Here is an 18,094-nt window from a genome sequence, read left to right as displayed (position 1 = left end):
TTCCATCTCAGTTCTTGGGAGTTGGTGGTCAGCCCTGACGACAAGGCCGACTCCGGATGTCTGTCCTTCCCTGTCTTCCTGGACAGAAGGGAGGAAGCAGCCGGGGTCCCTGACACTCCTCCACGGGGAGGCGCAGGCCCCGGTTACTGAGTCCAGGCTAGTTTACTCAACCATCATCTGAGGGGCCGGGGTCCAGGCCCAGGTAATGATGCAGCACCCGGACCCGCCAGTGACGGAAAGCAGCAGACACAGCACTCAAAAGAAATGAGAGGTGCAGGGAGCGTGGCCTGGCGGCAGAGTGCTCACCTAGCAGGCACGAAGCCCTGGGGTCCATTCCTGGGTACCACAGACACAGGAAAAAAAAAAAAGGTGTGTCTGGGGCTCCGGTGGTGAGTGCTGGCCTGGACGGATGTCCCAGACCTCCCGCCTTCCCAGCACCTGTCCCCCACATTCCCGGCCCTCCGGGGACGTCCCCCTGGCTCAGGTCAGGCTGCCGAGGTCAGGCCCCGGGCTGGACAGGGCAAGCCAAGGAGGGCGCCTCCTCGCCTGGGCGAGCTGGGTCTTACCCGCGAGCATGCGCACTGGTGCGGAGCTGGCGCAATGGGAAGCGCGCAGGCGCAGTAGCTGCCGGCGAACCTCGGGGGCGTGGCGTTGCGACGCCGCGACCCGGGGGCGTGGCCACAGGACGCAGGCCAGGGGGCGTGGCTATAGGACGCAGGCCAGGGGGCGTGGCGGCGCCGCACGTTGCTCTCCCGGCGGCTGACGTGCGGCCGGCCGAGCGGGAATTCAAACCCGGTGAACCGTGTCCCTGATTCCTCCCCTCAGCGACGCCGCCCCGCCGCGGGCCCGGGTGAGTGCCGGGCCGCCTGGCGGCAAGCGGGGCCGAGCGCGGGGAGAAGCGACCCCGGGAAGGACAGACTCCCGGGGGACCTGCGAAGTTGTTGCTCGAGTGGGGTGGGGGGGGTGGCGGGCCGGGCCGGGCGCGGGAACCGCTCCGCACGGAGGGGGCGGGGCCAGCCCGTGACGGACGGGCGCACAGCCAGTGCGAGGCCGCGGTGGGCGGGGCCCGCGGGGCGTCCGGGCCGGGGATTGGCCGCGCGGGTTCGGCTCGGCCGGGCCCAGCGCTTTCCTCGGGCCGTGGGGGGGGGACCGGCCGGCCGGCCGCGGCCGAGCCCCGGAGCCCCCCGGCTTACCGCCCCCGGCATCCTGGTGATCCGGGGCTTCCGTGGCTGAGAGGCCGAGCTGGAGATCCAGCAGCTCGGGGGGCGGGGGGGGTGGAGTGGGGGGGGGGCTGAGGTCGTGGGGATCCCGGTTCAAAGCCAGCCCGGGCCCGGGGGAAGCCCGTGAGACTCAGATCTCCAGTGAAACCCCCGGAAAACTGCACGTGGCGCGGTGGCTCAGGTGGTAGAGCGCCAGCCTTGAGCTGCAGAAGCTCAGGGTCAGCGCCCGGGGCCCTGAGTTCAAGACCCACCACCACCACCAACAGCACCAATCAGTCTGTGAGTCTGCAGCAGCGGCGTCCAGCGCTCCCCAGGCGGCCTCGACTCTCACCGCCTCCTCCCGCTGCTGGGGGTGGTGTGGCTTGGTAATCACTCATCTGCTGACCCCCTGGCAGCCTGGCCCCTCACAGAGGCCAGGGCATGGTCACCCGCCCCTCACAGAGGCCAGGGCCTGGTCGCCGGCCCCTCACGGACGCCAGGGCCTGGTCACCCGCCCCTCACAGAGGCCAGGGCCTGGTCGCCCGCCCCTCACGGACGCCAGGGCCTGGTCGCAGGCCCCTCACGGACGCCATGGCCTGGTCGCAGGCCCCTCACGGACGCCAGGGCCTGGTCGCCTGCCCCTCACAGAGGCCAGGGCCTGGTCGCAGGCCCCTCACGGACACCGTGGCTTGGTCGCCGGCCCCTCACGGACGCCAGGGCCTGCTCGCCGGCCCCTCAGGGGGGGTCCTGAAGTGGGCTTTCCCCTGACTCTCACTTGCACCTCGAAGAGATCGAACCGGTCTGTGGGGGAGCGGGGGTGTCCAGGTAGGTCCTCCTGCCTCCAGTGTCGAGGACAGCTTCATCCGGGGCCTCCAGCAGCAGTAGCAGCAGCAGCGGCGGCCCAGCAGGGCCGGGCTTTCCCGGACGCCGTCCTCTACGGCCGTTTCTGCCCATCGTGGCCGACGGGCGGCCTGGTTCTGGGGCATCTGTGGACGATGGGGTGAGCCGCCCTTGGTTCCCAGGAACACTGACCCCTCTCTCTCTGTCCTCAGGACCATGGCCGACAGCACCCAGGAGGCCGGGGGCCCCCACTTCCCCTTTCCCTTCCCGCCGTACTCCATCCAGAAGGAGTTCATGGCCGCACTGTACCAGGTTCTGAAGGCCGGCAAGATTGGGATATTTGAGAGTCCCACCGGCACGGTGAGCGCCTCGCGAGGGGCCGATTTGCCTTTAATTTTTTCTTTTTTGGGGGGTGGCTGTTTAATCTCTCTGTAGTTTGGTGCCCTCCCAGGATGTTCAGATAACCCGACGAATCCTTTTAGATTCTTGTTTTTCTCTCCCCTAAAAAGTTTATTTTTGTTATTATTAAGGCGTTGTACAGAGCGTTTACCATTTCCTAAGTCAGGTGATGAGTCCGTTTCTGGTTTGGGACAGTGTCCCCCCTTCCTTCGCTGCCTCCCCCCCCCCCCCCCCGTTTTCCCCTCCTGTCCACGTTACATAGTTGATCTTCCATCTCAGTTTAAATTCTTTTCCAAACTGTGAGCGGTGGCATTACAAAGCAGCTCTTTGGGGTGTGGTTATCTCTTCCCCTCCTCTCTTTCCCTGGGCTCTGGGGGCGTCCTCGGGCCTGGTGCCATGCTGGCTGTGACAGGTGCCTTCCCCAGGGTAAGTCCTTGAGCCTCATCTGCGGCGCCCTCACCTGGCTCCGGGACTTTGAGGAGGAGAAGCGTCAAGAAGAGGCGCGGCTCCTGGATGCCGGAGCCAGCTCTTCTTCTAGCCCCTCATCTTCCAGCCAAGAGCCCCCCGACACCCCGAGGCCTGCTGGGGAGCCCGACTGGGTCACCCAGTTTGTGCAGAAGAAGGAAGAAAGGGACCTGGTGGAGCGACTGAAGGTGCTGCGGGGGTCCTGCATGGGTGGGGGTGGCAGGGCTGGCTCAGCCCCTGGTCCCTGGGGGGGCTGGGGTGCGGGGCGTCTCTCCAGGCGCCTCCTTCCTGCGCCAGGAGGAGCAGGTGAGGCGGCGGCGGCGAGAGGAGCGGCTGCAGCGCGTGCGGCAGGACGTGCGGCTCAAGTTTGCCGCGGCCAAGCGCCTGGTGAGTGGGGGAGCGGGAGAGACTGGGGTGCTCAGCCTTGTCCTGGCCCCGTGTACCCCGAGCTCTGTCCAGGCAGCGAGGAGAGCACGGGCCCCGTCCTCGGTGTCCACACGGGGTCCCCCGTGTCCCCTTCCGTCCCCAGAGGCAGGAGGAGGAGGTGGCGAGTCTCCTGCGCCTGAGCCAGGAGGTGCTGGCCGGCCCGGCCTCCGAGGCCGAGCAGGAGCTGGAGGCAGGGGAGGAGGAGCTGGTCCTGGCCGAGTACGAGAGTGACGAGGACAAGAAGATGGCGACAGCGGGGTGAGGGGACCCTGGGCCCTTAGAGCTCCCCAGTCCCTGCCAGTATCCATCTCCCCATTGCTGACTCAGTTTCCCTGCCGTCAGGTTGGGACGGGGTGGCTAGAGCCGGCCCCCTTGGTGCCCCCTCATGGGTGACCCTCACAGCGGCGTGGGGAGGGGTCCGGGTCCGCCCGGGCTGGCTGGGGACACCAGTGCTCTGCTTTCTCAGCATGGACGAGGACGAGGACGACCTGGAGGAGGAGCACGTGACCAAGGTCAGGTTTGGGGGGGCTGAGGTGCCGCGTCCTTGTGTCCTACGCCAGCCTCTGGTCAGTGCAGGGAGCCAGGAGGGCAGGGCGGACCCCTGGCCCAGCCCTCGGCTGCAGGGCTCCCCCAGCGGCCACTGCTGCTGGCCGGGGCCGCCATGAGCGTCTGTGGGCAGCAGGGGGCGCCGTGCCCGCGTCCGTGTGCATGGAGGGCCAGGAGGTGGGCGGCTGATCCCCCCTTCCTCTCCCCACTGGCAGATCTATTACTGCAGCCGCACACACTCGCAGCTGGCCCAGTTCGTGCACGAAGTGCAGAAGAGCCCCTTCGGCAAGGACACCCGGCTGGTCTCCCTGGGCTCGCGGCAGGTGACCACGGGGGGGACAGGCCGTAGCCCCAGCTACCTGGGAGGCCGAGAGCAGAGCACTGATTGTAGTTCCGAGCCTGTGCTGGCAGAGAAGTCCTTGAGACTGTCGGGTGTCGGCGAGGGCCCCTTCTCAAACATAACCAGTGCACAGTAGGGCCGGAGGCGTGGTTCCGTAGAACAGTGCCTTAGGAAGCCTGAGGCCCTGAGTTCAAAATCCCTGTACAGCCACCAAAGGAGTTAACTGATTTTACTACTAACCGATTAAGCTATGGCCACAGTGACCTATAGATAAACGACAGCAGCCTTTGACCCGGAAGAGGACAGTGGGTCGTTTGGTTAAGCGCGAAGCACGATTTCTTTCAAGGGGGCAGAAAGGAAATCTAGTGGTCCCTGGGCACCAGGCACCCGTGGGCTGTGTGTGGTTCTGGGGTGGAGTGGCATGTCACCCTCCCTGTCTCCTGTCCCCTAGAATCTGTGCGTGAACGCAGACGTGAGGGGCCTGCGGTCCGTGCAGCTCATCAACGACCGCTGTATGGAGATGCAGAGGAACAAGCGTGGTATGTGGGGGGGGGTTGTCCTGAAGGGCAGCCATGGCAGGCTGGAAAAGCGATCTTGCTTCCTGGGGTCCCCAGTAGGGTCCCCTCTCCTGGCTTGGAGATGGTTTTGCGGTCTGTTCATGGAGAACATAAAACATCCCTGTAATCCCGGCTGCTCAGGAGGCTGAGATGAGAGGATCCTGGCGCGAAGCCGCCCAGGCTGGAAAGCTCACGAGACTCTCAGCTCTACCTCCCAAGAAGCCGGAACTGGAGCTGTGACTCCACAACAGTGCCCAGGCTCTGAGTCTGAACCCCAGGACTGGGACACATGAACCAACATCCTAGAACGTTGTGGTCAGGCCTTGGAGACAGCCATGCTTCCCTGTCCACCCCACAGAGAGCCACAGAGCTGAGCCAGACAAGCCCAAGAGGAGGCGGCAGGAGGGCAAGGTCAGCTGCCCCTTCTACAGCCACGAGCAGCTGCAGCTCCTGCAGGACGAGATCCTGGTGGGAGTGAGGGATGTGGAGCAGCTACTGGCCCTGGGGAAGGAGGCCCGGGCCTGCCCCTACTACGGGACTCGCCTGGCCATTCCCCAAGCCCAGGTGAGGGCCCTGGGGAGGGGACGTCAGCGCCCTGGCAGAGGGCTGCAGGGCTCCCTCCTGGTCCTTGAGTGCCAGTGTGTGGACTCTGGGCCGTGGAGATGAGTCTGGTGGGAGGCCAGCAGGAGCTGGGCCACAGGACAGCTGGAGGGCTTTTAGGTGGGGTCTCCTGATGTGGCCCTCGCAGCTGGGCATCCTGGGCTCCAGGCCAGCTCGGTGGGGTCTCAAGGGCAGACACTCGGCGGTCCCCTCACCCCCGGGAGACCCGGAGCCTCTGTGATCTCCACGACCCATACTCCACCACCTCCCACGTGGCTTTGTGGGGCTGGTGTTGTGGTGAAGTGGACCGGGCCCAGAGGCCACGGCTTCACGGGTTTGTCCCTGGGTTAGGACAGGGCCCTCGAGTCTGCAGTCTCGCTGGCGCCACTCTCAGCTTTATGTGGTGGCTGACTGGAGTCCCGGCCTCCTGAGGAGCTGGGGTGACTCTTCTGTTCCCCCGGCCCTCCTCTGACCTGGAGCCGTGGGGTCCAGAATCTGGCGGGGACAATGGGCTGGGGACGGGGCTCAGGACGAGGCCCCGCGGCCGCTCCCTGCCCACAGCTGGTGGTGCTGCCCTACCCGATGCTGCTGCACGAGGCCACCCGGCGGGCCGCGGGCATCCGGCTGCAGGGCCAGGTGGTCCTCATCGACGAGGCCCACAACCTGATGGACGCCATCGCCAGCATGTACGGTGCCGAGGTCAGCGGCGCCCAGGTAGGCTGGCCGGCCCCGCCCCGTCCTTCTGGGGGCGGGTCTTCCCGTGGGCCGGCCCCGCCCTGTCCTGCTGGGGGCGGGACTTCCTGTGGCCAGCCCCTCCCGTCCAGCTGGGGAGTAGACTGACTTCCCCCCTCTTACCCTGGCCTGGCATTCCCGGGTGGGGCCCGGCTTGGCTAGTGTGTCAGGGCAGTGGCCTCTGTGGTTCATTCCCGTGGCTGGGAGTTCTTGCAGAGCTTGCTGGGCTGAATTCAAGGGGGTCAGGAAGGGCGCCCGCGCGCAGGGCTCACCCCAGGGCGGGGGTGAGGCCGCCCGAGCCCTGGTCTCCCGGGAAGGCTGGGTGGCCTCAGGTGCTCTCCTCCCGCAGCTCTGCCAGGCCCACTCCCAGCTGCTCCAGTACTCGGAACGCTACGGGTGAGCCCCCCCCCAACCCGGTGGACACCCTGGAGTGCCGCTGCCCCAGTGGGGTCAGCTGGGTGTCACGTCCACGGTGGCACGTGCCCCCGTTTCCTGGGGCAGCAGAAGGGGCCAGGCTGGTGGGTGGGGCATGGCTGGCAGGAAGGGCTCAGCAGGCCCCCCCCCACCAGGAAGCGCCTTAAGGCCAAGAACCTGATGTACATCAAGCAGATCCTCTACCTGCTGGAGAAGTTCGTGGCGGTGCTGGGAGGTACAGGGTCTTGGGGTCTGGGGCGCGGACGGGGTGGGGCCCAGGGCCACCGCCCTGACCTGTCTGGATTCTTGTTTTTAGGGAACGTTAGGCAAAACCCCAATGCACAGTGCTCCCCGACGACAGGTAAGGAGGGTGTGGCCCCCCGGGATGGAAGCTGGCTCCGCCGCTCCACCGCCCCACGCTGGTCCCATCTGCCGCAGGAACAGCGCTGATGACCATCAACGACTTCCTGTGTCAGAGCCAGGCCGACAACATCAACCTGTTCAAGGTGAGAGGCGAGGCCTGCGGGGCCCAGCGCCCCCCGGGCGCATCTGTCTCCACAGCGCAGCGTGTCTGGCAGCAGGCCTTTGCCCACCCCGGGAGCCACCGCTGGGGGCCGTGACGCCCCGCGTGCCGTGACGCCCTGTGTCCCCTCCCGGGCCACCTGGCCTGCCTTGCAGGTGCAGCAGTACTTGGAGAAGAGCTCGGTCAGCAGGAAGGTACGGCTTGCTCTCCGCGGGCGGGTCTGGGGGCCCTGGGGTTGGGCTCATGTGCCTCCCCCGTCCCCCCCCAGCTCTTCGGCTTCACTGAGCGCTACGGGGCCGTCCTCCCCACCCCCAAGAAGGAGTCCACGCTGTTGGGCTTTCAACGCTTCCTGCAGCACCTGCACGAGAGCCCCCCCGCCACCCCTGGTGCGTCTCCGTCCCATGGGAAGGGAGAGGAGGGGGAACCCGGGCCGAGCTCAGGCCCCGCCTCCCGCACTGCTCTACAGCCCCCCCGGCCCCCCCAGAGGAGGCTGACGCCCCGAGGCCGGGCTCCCCGCTGATGCACATCGAAGGCTTCCTCGCGGCCCTCACCACCGCCAACCAGGACGGCAGGGTCATCCTGGGTCACCGAGGTAGACGCCGCCCACGGGCCTGGGGGGGACAGCTCCCCCCATGGGCGGGCGTGGGTCTGAGCGCGCGGAGCGTCCCCTCCCTCCTCTCCCGTGGCCGCAGGCACCCTCAGCCAGAGCAGCCTCCGCCTCCTGCTCCTCAACCCTGCCACACACTTCGCCCAGGTGGTGAGGGAGTGCCGCGCCGTGGTCATCGCCGGTGGCACCATGCAGCCGGTAGGGACACCCGCACAGCCAGCACGTGGCGTGGTGACCGGGCAGCTCGGTCTGGGCCGTGTGGTGGGAGTGGGGGCCAGGCCTGTGGATCAGTCACTGGGTCACGGCCGTCAACGCTGTGGCCCACAGGTGGCTGACTTCCGGGAGCAGCTGCTGGCGTGCGCCGGGGTGGAGGCCGAGCGCGTGGTGGAGTTTTCCTGTGGTGAGGCTCGGTGGGCAGAGGCCGGGGCGGGGGCCGGGGCTTGTCCAGCCTGCCCGCTGTGGAGGTGGCACGGGAGGCGTGGGGGGCACAAACTCCTGGGGTCCGGCTCAGGTGGCAGAGCACCTGCCCGGCGGGCCCTGGGCTGAGCCCTCGTGTCTCCCAGGCCACGTGATCCCCCCCCACCACATCCTGCCCCTGGTCATCTGCAGCGGGCCCTCGGGCCAGCCGCTGGAGTTCACCTTCCACAAGAGGGACCTGCCTCAGATGGTCAGCCGGGCTGCCTCCCCAGGGAGGGGCGTGGGGCGGGGACGAGGCCGCCCCGGGGAGGGACGTGGGGGGGATGTGGCCACAGGCACAGGCCCCGGGCTCCCTGTGCCCCCAGATGGAGGAGACGGGCCGTGCCCTCTGCAACCTGTGCAGTGTGGTCCCGGGCGGGGTGGTGTGCTTCCTCCCCTCCTATGAGTACCAGCGCCAGGTCCACGCGCACTGGGAGAAGAGCGGGCTGCTGGCCCGCCTGGCCACCCGGAAGAAGGTGAGCAGGCCGCCCCCGGCTGGCGCACCCCCGCCCGCCGGCTCACAGCTGGCACACACGGCTCAGGGACACGGTTTGTGCAGGGCCCCCGGGGCCATCACTGTCCAGTGCAGGCAGCAGGGCGGAGCCTGGGACAGGGTAGCCGCCCCCCTCCACCCCCACCCTGGCACCCCTCCTCCCCACAGGTCTTCCAGGAGCCCAGGAGCGCCGGGCAGGTGGAGCAGGTGCTGGCGGCCTACGCCAAGTGCATCACGGTGGGTGGGGGGGACGGGGGGCGGGGGGGGGTGGGCTGCCCAGCCCCGCTGGCTCAGCAGCTCTGGGCTGGTCTCTGCAGACCTGTGGCCGTGCAGGCGGCACGGGGACGGGCGCCCTGCTCCTGTCCGTGGTTGGGGGCAAGATGAGCGAGGGCATCAACTTCTCGGATGACCTAGGCAGGTGAGTGGACTCGGGGCTGTGCGGGAGGGGGGAGGGGAGTTGGGGCCCCGCCCCTGGCAGGCGGGGTGGGTGAGGTGCGAGGACTGCCGTCTGCGCAGGTGCGTGGTGATGGTGGGCATGCCCTACCCCAACATCAAGTCTCCGGAGCTGCAGGAGAAGATGGCCTACCTGGAACAGACTCTGGTGAGTGCACTGGGGGATGGGGGGGCTGGGGGGGGGACGACCCCTTGACTGGCCGTTTGTCCCCAGCCTCGGGCCCCGGGCCAGGCCACCCCAGGGAAGGCGCTGGTGGAGAATCTGTGCATGAAGGCCGTCAACCAGTCCATAGGTGAGGCCAGGCCCGCACGCCCCATGGGCTGGGGTCCCCAGGGAGGGAGCCAGCCCCCCCCCCACCACGTGCCCACCACCCAGGCAGGGCCATCCGGCACCAGAAGGACTTCGCCAGCATCGTGCTCCTGGACCAGCGCTACGCCCGCGCCCCCGTCCAGGCCAAGCTGCCCGCATGGATCCAGCAGCGCCTGGAGGTCAAGGCCACCTTTGGCCCCGCCTTTGCCGCCGTGCGCAAGGTCAGCTGCCTGTCCTCCCCAGGGACCACGGCTGTCCCCAGGGCCAGTCCCCAACGTTGGTCCTCCCGTTTCTCTGCAGTTTCATCGCGAGATGTCCAGCACGGCCTAATGGCTGCCCCAGCCCTGCGGGGACCTCTGGCTGTAACGCTGGACCCCAGGTCCCAGCCTCTGCAGCTGTTCTGGAACCTTCCCTTGTCTGCTCCCCGCCCCCCCCATCCCACTCCCCCCATCCCGCTCCCTCCCGCCTGTTCCACACACAGGGCTCGTGGCTCAATAATGAAGAGTGGGCTCCGCTGTCCCCGTGCTGTCTTTATTTCTGGGGGAGGGGGAGGGGGCCCCACCCGGTGGAGCTCTAGGACTCCCAGTCGTCGTCGTCCTCTCCCTCTCCCAGAGGCTGCTGTGGCGGCGGCAGTGGCGGGATGGAGTCTGACATCCGGGCGAAGGCCCCGCCTGGGCCCTCGCCAGCCCCCGCGCCAGGTCCCTTCCCAGAGATACCTGGAGGAGGGAGTGTCCGTGGAGGGTCAGGGGCATGGGGTGACAGCCCGGAGCCTGGTCCCCGAGAGCAGGGGCAAGCCGGCGGGCCCACCTACCTTTGCGCCTCAGCACCAGCTTGTTGAAGAGGTCAGACATCAGGTCCCCGCCCTGGCTCGTGGCTCTCACTGCAAGGCAAGGTGGCCATGCTGGTGGGCGGGCAGGCGTCACTGCTGGGCCCGGGCGTGACCTTGGGCCTGGGCGTGAGCTGGGAGGGACGGGGCGCCCCCTTAGAGGCGGGGTGAGGGCTCACCCTGCTCCTGCTCCTTCTGCTTCCTCTTCTCCAGCTTGCGCTCCTTCACGCTGCGCAGCTTGGCCTTGCCGATGCCGCCGGCCTGGCGGATGGACTCCAGCAGAGTGGCCCGGCCACTGGAGGGGTCCAGCACTTCCTTGGGGGCGCCCTGGGCGGGGGCTGAGAGGGAGGGTGCGGGGCTGTCCTTCCAAGCCGGGGCCCTGTGCCCCTGCTGCAATCTTGGGCATGGAAGGCAGGCAGGGCCCGGCCTGACGCAGAGCACTGCCTCCCCCCCCCCCCAGCTTAGCCTGGCCGAGCTCTACTCACAGCACGGGGGAGACGGGGCCCCCACTGAGGGCTCTTACCTGGGGGGGGCCCAGTGCTGGCCCCGTCGTCCTCCTTGGCCCCTGAGCCAGCCGGGGCCGTGGTCTGGAGGGACGGTGGTGGTGGGGGAGCACTGGCCAGCACAGCAGGAGCGGGGGGGGGTGGGGGGGGTGGCGGCGGGGGTGGGGGTGCTGCCAGCACCCCATCCTGTGAGTCTGGAGGGGAAGTGAGGACATGAGCACCGGGGGCAGGGAGGGGGCGCCTGGGCCTCCGTGCCCCCCCCCCATGTACCCAGCTTGGAGGGCTGGGCCACCTCCGTGTGGAAGGTGGGCAGCTCGGGCATGGCCCCAGGGGCGGAGGGCGCGATGCCAGGGCCCAGGTCCGCGCTGTACATGAGGTCGTCGGCGATGCCGGGCAGGTCGGGCAGGTAGGACGGCACGTCTATCTCGGGAACCTGGCCCAGGTCTGGCACGTAGAAGTAGTTCTCGGGGACCTGTGGGCCCCGTGCAGGATGTGAGGGGACAGCCGCACAGCGGAACCCCAGGAAGCCAGCAGGGCCGTGGACCCCAAAGCTGGGTGGGTGGATGGATGGAGGGGGGGTGGGGGATAGATGATGGATGGATGGAAGATGAATGAAGGGTAGGTGGATGGGCAGATGTGGATGGGAGGGGGGCTCTGCAGCCCCCTGGAGGACGCCCCGCCCCACCTGCTGCTCCAGCTGCTCTCTCTTGCTGATGGACAGGGGCGCTGCAAACAGCTTCTCTTCCTCGTCTGCCCCCAGCGCCACGTGGGTCTTGGTCACGGCGCCCGCCAGCGGGTCCAGGAAGACGTACTTCTTGTACCTGCGGGGTGGGGTGCGGTGGGGGTGAGGCGCGGCTCCCCCACCGCGGGGGGGGGGGGGTCTGGGCCAGGCCCCCCAGGGCGTACAGGTTCTCGGTGGTGTTGAAGAGCAGCAGGGAGCTGACGGAGCGGATGTTGCGGGGGAGACCCCCGAGCCCCTCCTCCGCCTCGTCCTCGGGCTCCGGCCGGGCGCCCACACACACCGGGAAGAACTTCAGCTTCTCCTGCGGACGGACGGCAGCCATGGCGGGGGGGAGGGGGGTTCAGTCACAAGCCCCGGGGACCCCCAGGCCGTCCCTGGTCTATAGGCAGTGGGGCACCTGCAGGGCACGCTCGTCCAGGGGCCGGTGCTTGCTCTGGATCCTGTGGCGCAGCCTCCCCTCCAGGCCGGGGTCCTGCGCCCCGGTGAAGATGGAGTCGTACTCCCCCAGGTGCTCCGGGGCCGGGTACTTGGCACTGGAGAACACCTGTGGGGACAGGGCCTGTCGGGCACCCAGGCGGCCTGGGCGGGCGAGCCCTGGGCAGAAGCGAGGAGGGAGGGACGGCCCGACGGTGGGGCGCCCATAGCTACCTTGATGGCCTTCTTGCTGCCCTTGAGCCTCTCAATCTTGGCCTGGGCCAGAGAGACCCGCTCGCCGAGGGCCTGCAGCTGGCTGCGGCTCAGCTCCACGCGCCGGGAGACCCTGCGGGGACACACGCGGGGCTGCCATGACGGCTGGGGCCGGCTCCTGCCCCCAGTCGGCCTGAGTAGAAGCTCGAGGGGACACTGGTCACCCACGAGGAAGGCCAGCGGGCGTCTGGCCTCTCTGGATGGGGTCAACTGCAGATGGACTCAGGAGAAGACCCCGGAGCCTGGCAGGTCTCCGCGTAGGGCAAGGAGCAGACGGGGGACAGGGCAGGGGACAGCCAGGTTCCGGGGCTGGTGGTTTGGGAAGGGACTGGGCCAGGTGCTGCACAGTGACCCTCGAGGTCAGGCAGGGCCACGCTGGTCACACATGGCCGCCTGGGCCCTGCAGCCCTGCAAGGGGGTGCTGAGCCCAGCTCCCCGGAACTCCCCAGGATAATTAAGAATGATCTGCTAATTATGCAGGCAGCTGAGTGCTCTGGAACCTGGGCCAGCAGGTGCCAATGAGCAGTGAGGAGGGGAGGGGGAGAAGGGGGGAGAATGTCCAGGAGGAAGGCTGGGTAAGGCTGCACACAGTAGGCGACAGACTGCCCAGCTCCCCGACCCCTCCTGACCCATCCCGCCACACCTCCATCCTGTGAAGCAGGTGGCATCTCCGGTGGCTATTTTGGGGTGAGGCAGGGGCCGAGGGAGGGGTGGGGAGGGCTGGAGAGAGCCTGAGAGGCACTTGTGCCAGGCAGGGAGGGCGCCCTCGTCCACCTTTCTGGGCAGATGCTGCATGTGAACAGGGGAGGGGGCTTTAAGCTGGGGTCACATCCCCCAAAGCTACTGGTGGCTCACACTGGATCCCAGTGACTCAGGAGGCTGAGATCTGAGGATCGGGGTTCAAAGCCAGCCCGTGCACTAAAGTCTGTGAGACTCTCATCTCCAGTGAACCACCAGAAAACCGGACGCGGCGCTGTGGCTCAAGGGGGAGGGCGGAAGCCTTGAGCTGAAGAGCTCAGGGGCAGCGCCCAGGCCCAGAGTTCCCATAACTGACAGAAAGAAAAGCAAAAGGCTCAGGGCCAGCGCCCCTCGTTCACCGATTCCACGAAGAGGCCACGTGCCCTGCACTGTCCAGCCGTGGAGGTGCATGAGACGACTGGTGACACAGGCCTGCAGAGGACACTGGTGGGGGGCCGGGGGGGGCAGCCTCCCCGGGGTGCGGGTGTGGACGCACCTGGTGAAGATGTCTGCCGAGACGCTCTGCAGGTACTGCAGCGCATCCGCCACCTGCTGCATGGCCTCCTCCCGCCGCAGGTCTGGCTGGATGAGGGGTACGGCGTAGGTCTGCCCCGCCAGGGGGTGCCGGGTCTTCAGGGGGGCCATGGTGCCTGCGGAGGGGAGAGAAGGGCATCAGATACCACCCCAGACCCCCACAGCCCTGGGCAGGGCAGGTGGTGAGTCCTGGCAGGAAACTGAGACTTCTGCCTGCAATGAACCAACGAAAAGCCAGAAGTGGGGAGGGAAATGGGGACCAAGACATGAGAAAGGGCGTCAACGTAGGTGAAGTAATGCAGCCTCTACCTGATGAACATAATGCAACCCTTCTATATGCAAAAAATATATGCAAAAAAAAAAGCCAGAAGTGGAGCTCAAGTGGTAGAGCGCTGGCCTGGAGCAACAGAGCTCAGAGACAGCGTCCAGGCCGGAGGGGCTGAGAAGAGGGGTTCGCGCCCCGCCTCCCAGTCCACCGGGAGGGAAGGGATGGATGAGGGGCGGGGGAGGATGGGAAGGAGGCCGCCTCCGGATTGCGAGGTGAGGGCAGAGTCTATTTATACCGAGTTTAATTAACTCGGCTCCCCCAAGCCACCAAGCCGCTCTCAAGCTGCACATGGCATTGATTTGATTGGCAAGAGGTGCGCCGGGCAGAATCTTAAGATGCTGGGGCCCCTATAAATAGGTCTAATCAGAGCCCTGCGCTGGAAGACGGTGGGGGAGACGTTCATCAGGCTTGGCACGGCGCCCCAAACCTGCTCTTAGGCACCACACGAGGGCCCTCGGCTGTGATTGGAGGGGTGAGCGGGTGCTGGCTAAGCAGGGCAGGCCAAGGCCAGGAGGCTGCGCTTGGAAATCAAGTGCTGTGTGACCACGTGTAAGTGGCTCGCCTTCTCTGTGTCTGCCTCACGCCTCCTCCCCATTGCATACCCTTCTGGAACTTTCCTTCCCTCCTAAAGGCCATCCCGATTTCATTCTCCACCTTGGTTTTCTGTCTCTTAAGATCCAGAGGAGAGGACTCTGCTATCTCTAGGTGTGTGGGACTGCAGCCCCCTCCCCCGCATGCTCGAGGGGTCAGTCCAGGCAAAAACCCAAAGGAAGATGGCCAAATCCTAGCATCAGCAGAAGAGCAGAGGCCAGCTGGTGACCGGTGAATTCATACCAGGCTGGTAGGGGCTGGCCAGGATCACAACCCAGCTGAGCAAGACTCCTACTGGCTGGAGCTTGGTGGCAAAGTGCTTGCCTAGCAAGTGCAACCTCCTGGGTTCAAGTCCCAGATTCGAAAAAGCAAAGACACCCCCACATCCCCCCCCCCAAAAAAATCTGGTTAAAAAAAAAGCTGGGCTGGGAGTGTGGTCTAGTGGTAGAGTCCTTGCCTAGCATGTGTGAAGCCCTGGGTTCGATTCCTTGGTACCACAAACATAGAAAAGGCCGGAAGTGGTGCTGAGGCTCAAGTGGTAGAGCCTTGAGAAAGCCCAAGGACAGTGCTCAGGCCCTGAGTTCAAGCCTCAGGTCTGGCAAATAAATAAATAAAACACCCATGGTACTGCAGACTCCAGAGGGGTTGGACAACCCTCTGGGCCAGGACAGGGGTACAGGGTGAGGGGACAGGGACCCCTGAGACAGAGGCAGGTAGGGGAAGATTAAGGGACAGTGCCCAGTGTGGGTAGAAGGACAAGGACCCAGGAAGAAAAGCCAGCTTGTGAAGAACCATGGTAAAGGAGGGAAGCCCTGACACTGGGGCGCCCACAAGGATAAAATGGAAGTATAAAATGTGTATACAAGCCGGGCACGGTGGCTCACGCGGGTAATCCTAGCTACTCAGGAGGCTGAGATCTAAGGATTGTGGTTCACTGCTCAAAAGGAGGAGAAACTCTAATCTCCAATTAACCACTAGAAAACGGGAAGTGGGGCTGTGGCTCCAGGGCTAGGGTGGTAGCTTCCAGCTGAAGAGCTCAGGGACAGCGCCCCACGACCTACCAAAAAAAAAAAAAGTACACAATACAAAAACGGACGCTTGTGCATTAATTACATACGGGAGTGCATGCTCCAGACGACCTGGGTTCTGTGGAACGGGCTAGCTTCACCTGTGTCTTTCCACTGTGAAAACCCTGTGTGTGGGGCCTGGTCGCTCCAGAGGCTGAGATCTGGGAACAGCAGTTCCATGTCACCGTCCCCCCCAGGGGAGGGGACAGGGACGAGTGTGTGTGGCCTGGTCACTCCAAAGGCTGCTGAGAACAGCAGTGCCATGTCACCGTCCCCCCCAGGGGAGGGGACAGGAACGTCAGTGTGAGACTTCAGCTCCAAGAAACCAGCAAAAACCTGGGAGGGGGTGTGGTTCAAGCGGTAGAGGCCGCCAGCCTGGCGCCCAGGCCTAGCAAGAAGAACAGTAAGTGGGTAAGTAAATAAAAACCGTAATTATTGGACGCGGAGGGCGGGGAGGGGGAGAAATCGAGGCCCTCTCGAGCTAGCAGTGAGTGACCAGAACGCAGAGCCCGCCAGGTCCGCGGCGCGCGGCCTCCCCACCGCCCCGCGGCCTGGGCCGGGCCGCCACCCCGGGGCCGCCCGGACGGCCCGCCCCGGGCCGGGGGCGCCTCGGGGGCTCCGCGGGCCCCCGCCCGGGGCACCCCGCGTCCGCAGGGCCGCCCCGCCACGTCTCCTCACCCCGCCGCCGCCGCCGCCGCCGCCGCCGCCACAGCCGCCGCCCGGCACCTCAGCTGCGCGCCGCCCGCGTCCCCGCCCGCAGGCTCCGCCCCCCGCGCCGTCGGGCCCCGCCCCGCGACGCACGCTGGCCACGCCCCACCGCCGCGCCCTCTACGCTCGCCCCGCCCTGCACGCTAGCCACGCCCCCTTCATTCGCCACGCCCCTCACGCTAGCCACGCCCCCGCCGCGCCCGCTTCGCTCGCGCTCGTCCCGCACGCTAGCCACGCCCCGCCCCGCGCCGTCGCCACGCCCCCTTCGCTCGCGCTCGCCCCGCCCCGCGGCGGCCTCCGGCTGGGTCCTAGCGCCGCCGCCGCGTCTGCTCTTGCTCGGCTTCCGGAACTTTCCTTTCCTCCTCCGTCCCCGCAGCCGCAGGGTCCGCCCGCCGTCTGCTCTCCCGGCTCCCAGATCCCCATCGCTCCACTCTCCTGTATTCCGTCACCCATCAGAGTCCCACGATCTTTAGGGCCTCGCTGGCTTTGAACCGGGATCCTCAGATCTCAGCCTCCTAATGAGTAGCTGGGGTGACGGGCGGGGGCCCCCCGCCCCCTGCCCCCCCACTTACTTTTATTTTGTTGGGCTTTATGTTCATAGCATCTCCCCCCTTACGTTGCCCAGGCTGGCTTTGAACTTCTGGCCTCCAGCGACCTCCCCCACCTCCCTGGTTGCCTGGGAGCTGGGCCGGGGAAGAAGGCCTGGGAAGACCTGCCCCGGATTGCCCAACCTGACCTTGCTCGGGAGCAGGGGGACTGAGGGGAGCAGAGGCTGGCCTGGGGGCCCTGCAGGGAGGGCCTGGTTCCTGGGGTCCTGGGTGGGGCTGCAGTGCATGCAGATGAAGGGTCACAGGTCGATCATGCTCCCTCCCGCCCCCAGTGTGCAGGGGGACACAAAGCAGGGACCCCCCCTCCACACACGCACAAATTCCTGGGGTGCAGCCGCACTTGCAGGCGAGCTGGGCAGCCTGGTAATCCCTGCAGATTCTCAGGATTATCAGCCCCCAGCCGCAGGGGGAGCTGCTGGGGCTGGCTGACCCCAGGGGTGGGACAGGGACAGCAGAGGGGCTCCAGGGGGCGGGGCGGGGCTATGCAAATGAAGAGGATCCTAGCCCACAGACTTGAAGCTTGCCCCCCCCCAATAAACTGCTAGCCAGCCTGGGCGAGGGGGGGAATTTAAATTATAAAAATGTGAAGCCATGAAATGTGCAGTGACCCCCAAAGGGGCTTATTTAACAAGCAAATCATTCCAACGCAGTCAACTCTGTGTAAGCACACACTCACACACACACACACACGCCATGCACACACACATGCACATGCACACACACATGCACATGCACATACATGCACATGCACACACTCACACACACACACACGCCATGCACACACATGCACATGCACACACACATGCACATGCACACACATGCACATGCACACACACATGCACATGCACACACACATGCACATGCACACACACATGCACATGCACACACACATGCACATGCACATGCACCTGGCTGGGGGGAAGGTAATTTCTTCCATAAGTTTGTAACCAGTTGAGGACTTTGATAAACCTGTGTGTGTGTCTCTGTGTCTCTGTTTCTGAGTGTGTATGTTCCAGTCCTGGGGCCTGCCACTGCCCTGTTAGATCCCCCCAAATTATTGGCAATAGGGGAGGCTGCACACTCCAGGCCGTCCCCCTGAACTGGGTGACTCTCCTGCTCTGCCCCTGTTTTCCTTCCCTCTCTTCTCCTGACTGACTTTGCTGTTGTTTTGCCTTGTTCTCCCTCTCTGGGAATAACAGGATTATTCCCTTAATAACCCCACCTCCAGTGGCTGGGTTTGAGGACTTATTTCAACTGGGGGAAAAAATTAATTTTTTCTCCCCAAATCTGGGATTCTAATGTGGCCAGCCTTGTGCTTGCACACCCCCCCACCCCAAGAAGAAAACCAAGATGAATAATTATAGAGGCAGCCAGGAGAGATTGACATTTAAATTAACCTTTA

The 18,094-nt window shown here is 65.8% G+C and overlaps 2 protein-coding genes across 2 annotated transcripts; one reads left to right on the top strand and one right to left on the bottom strand.

Annotated features, from left to right (window-relative positions):
* Positions 1 to 723: 723 nt before the first annotated feature.
* Positions 724 to 9,775, top strand: Ddx11 (DEAD/H-box helicase 11). The gene is made up of 27 exons (XM_090325312.1): positions 724 to 850; positions 2,252 to 2,399; positions 2,864 to 3,091; positions 3,201 to 3,290; positions 3,433 to 3,587; positions 3,796 to 3,841; positions 4,091 to 4,198; positions 4,667 to 4,754; positions 5,131 to 5,336; positions 5,934 to 6,086; positions 6,454 to 6,500; positions 6,674 to 6,753; positions 6,835 to 6,879; positions 6,957 to 7,024; positions 7,197 to 7,235; positions 7,310 to 7,427; positions 7,508 to 7,633; positions 7,734 to 7,846; positions 7,976 to 8,048; positions 8,212 to 8,315; positions 8,431 to 8,580; positions 8,766 to 8,834; positions 8,915 to 9,015; positions 9,114 to 9,198; positions 9,265 to 9,343; positions 9,427 to 9,581; positions 9,661 to 9,775. The coding sequence occupies exons 2-27, from the start codon at positions 2,256 to 2,258 to the stop codon at positions 9,688 to 9,690; spliced, it is 2,700 nt and encodes an 899-aa protein (XP_090181438.1). The 5' UTR covers positions 724 to 850; positions 2,252 to 2,255; the 3' UTR covers positions 9,691 to 9,775.
* Positions 9,776 to 9,860: 85 nt separating this feature from the next.
* On the bottom strand, positions 9,861 to 16,072 carry Washc1 (WASH complex subunit 1). Its single transcript, XM_090325311.1, has 11 exons — positions 16,055 to 16,072; positions 13,353 to 13,506; positions 12,080 to 12,191; positions 11,829 to 11,975; positions 11,596 to 11,732; positions 11,375 to 11,510; positions 10,960 to 11,161; positions 10,710 to 10,883; positions 10,366 to 10,524; positions 10,172 to 10,240; positions 9,861 to 10,076 (listed from the first exon to the last, which is right to left on the bottom strand). Exons 2-11 carry the CDS (start codon positions 13,499 to 13,501, stop codon positions 9,934 to 9,936), a joined length of 1,428 nt encoding a protein of 475 aa, XP_090181437.1. The 5' UTR covers positions 13,502 to 13,506; positions 16,055 to 16,072; the 3' UTR covers positions 9,861 to 9,933.
* Positions 16,073 to 18,094: the final 2,022 nt, after the last annotated feature.

Source organism: Megascapheus bottae, chromosome 37 (genome assembly GCF_031878675.1).
Source record: "Megascapheus bottae isolate mThoBot1 chromosome 37, mThoBot2.hap1, whole genome shotgun sequence".
NCBI classification, from domain to species: domain Eukaryota; kingdom Metazoa; phylum Chordata; class Mammalia; order Rodentia; family Geomyidae; genus Megascapheus; species Megascapheus bottae.
Note: the sequence above shows the minus strand (reverse complement) of the source record. Positions and strands in the feature narration are given on the sequence as shown.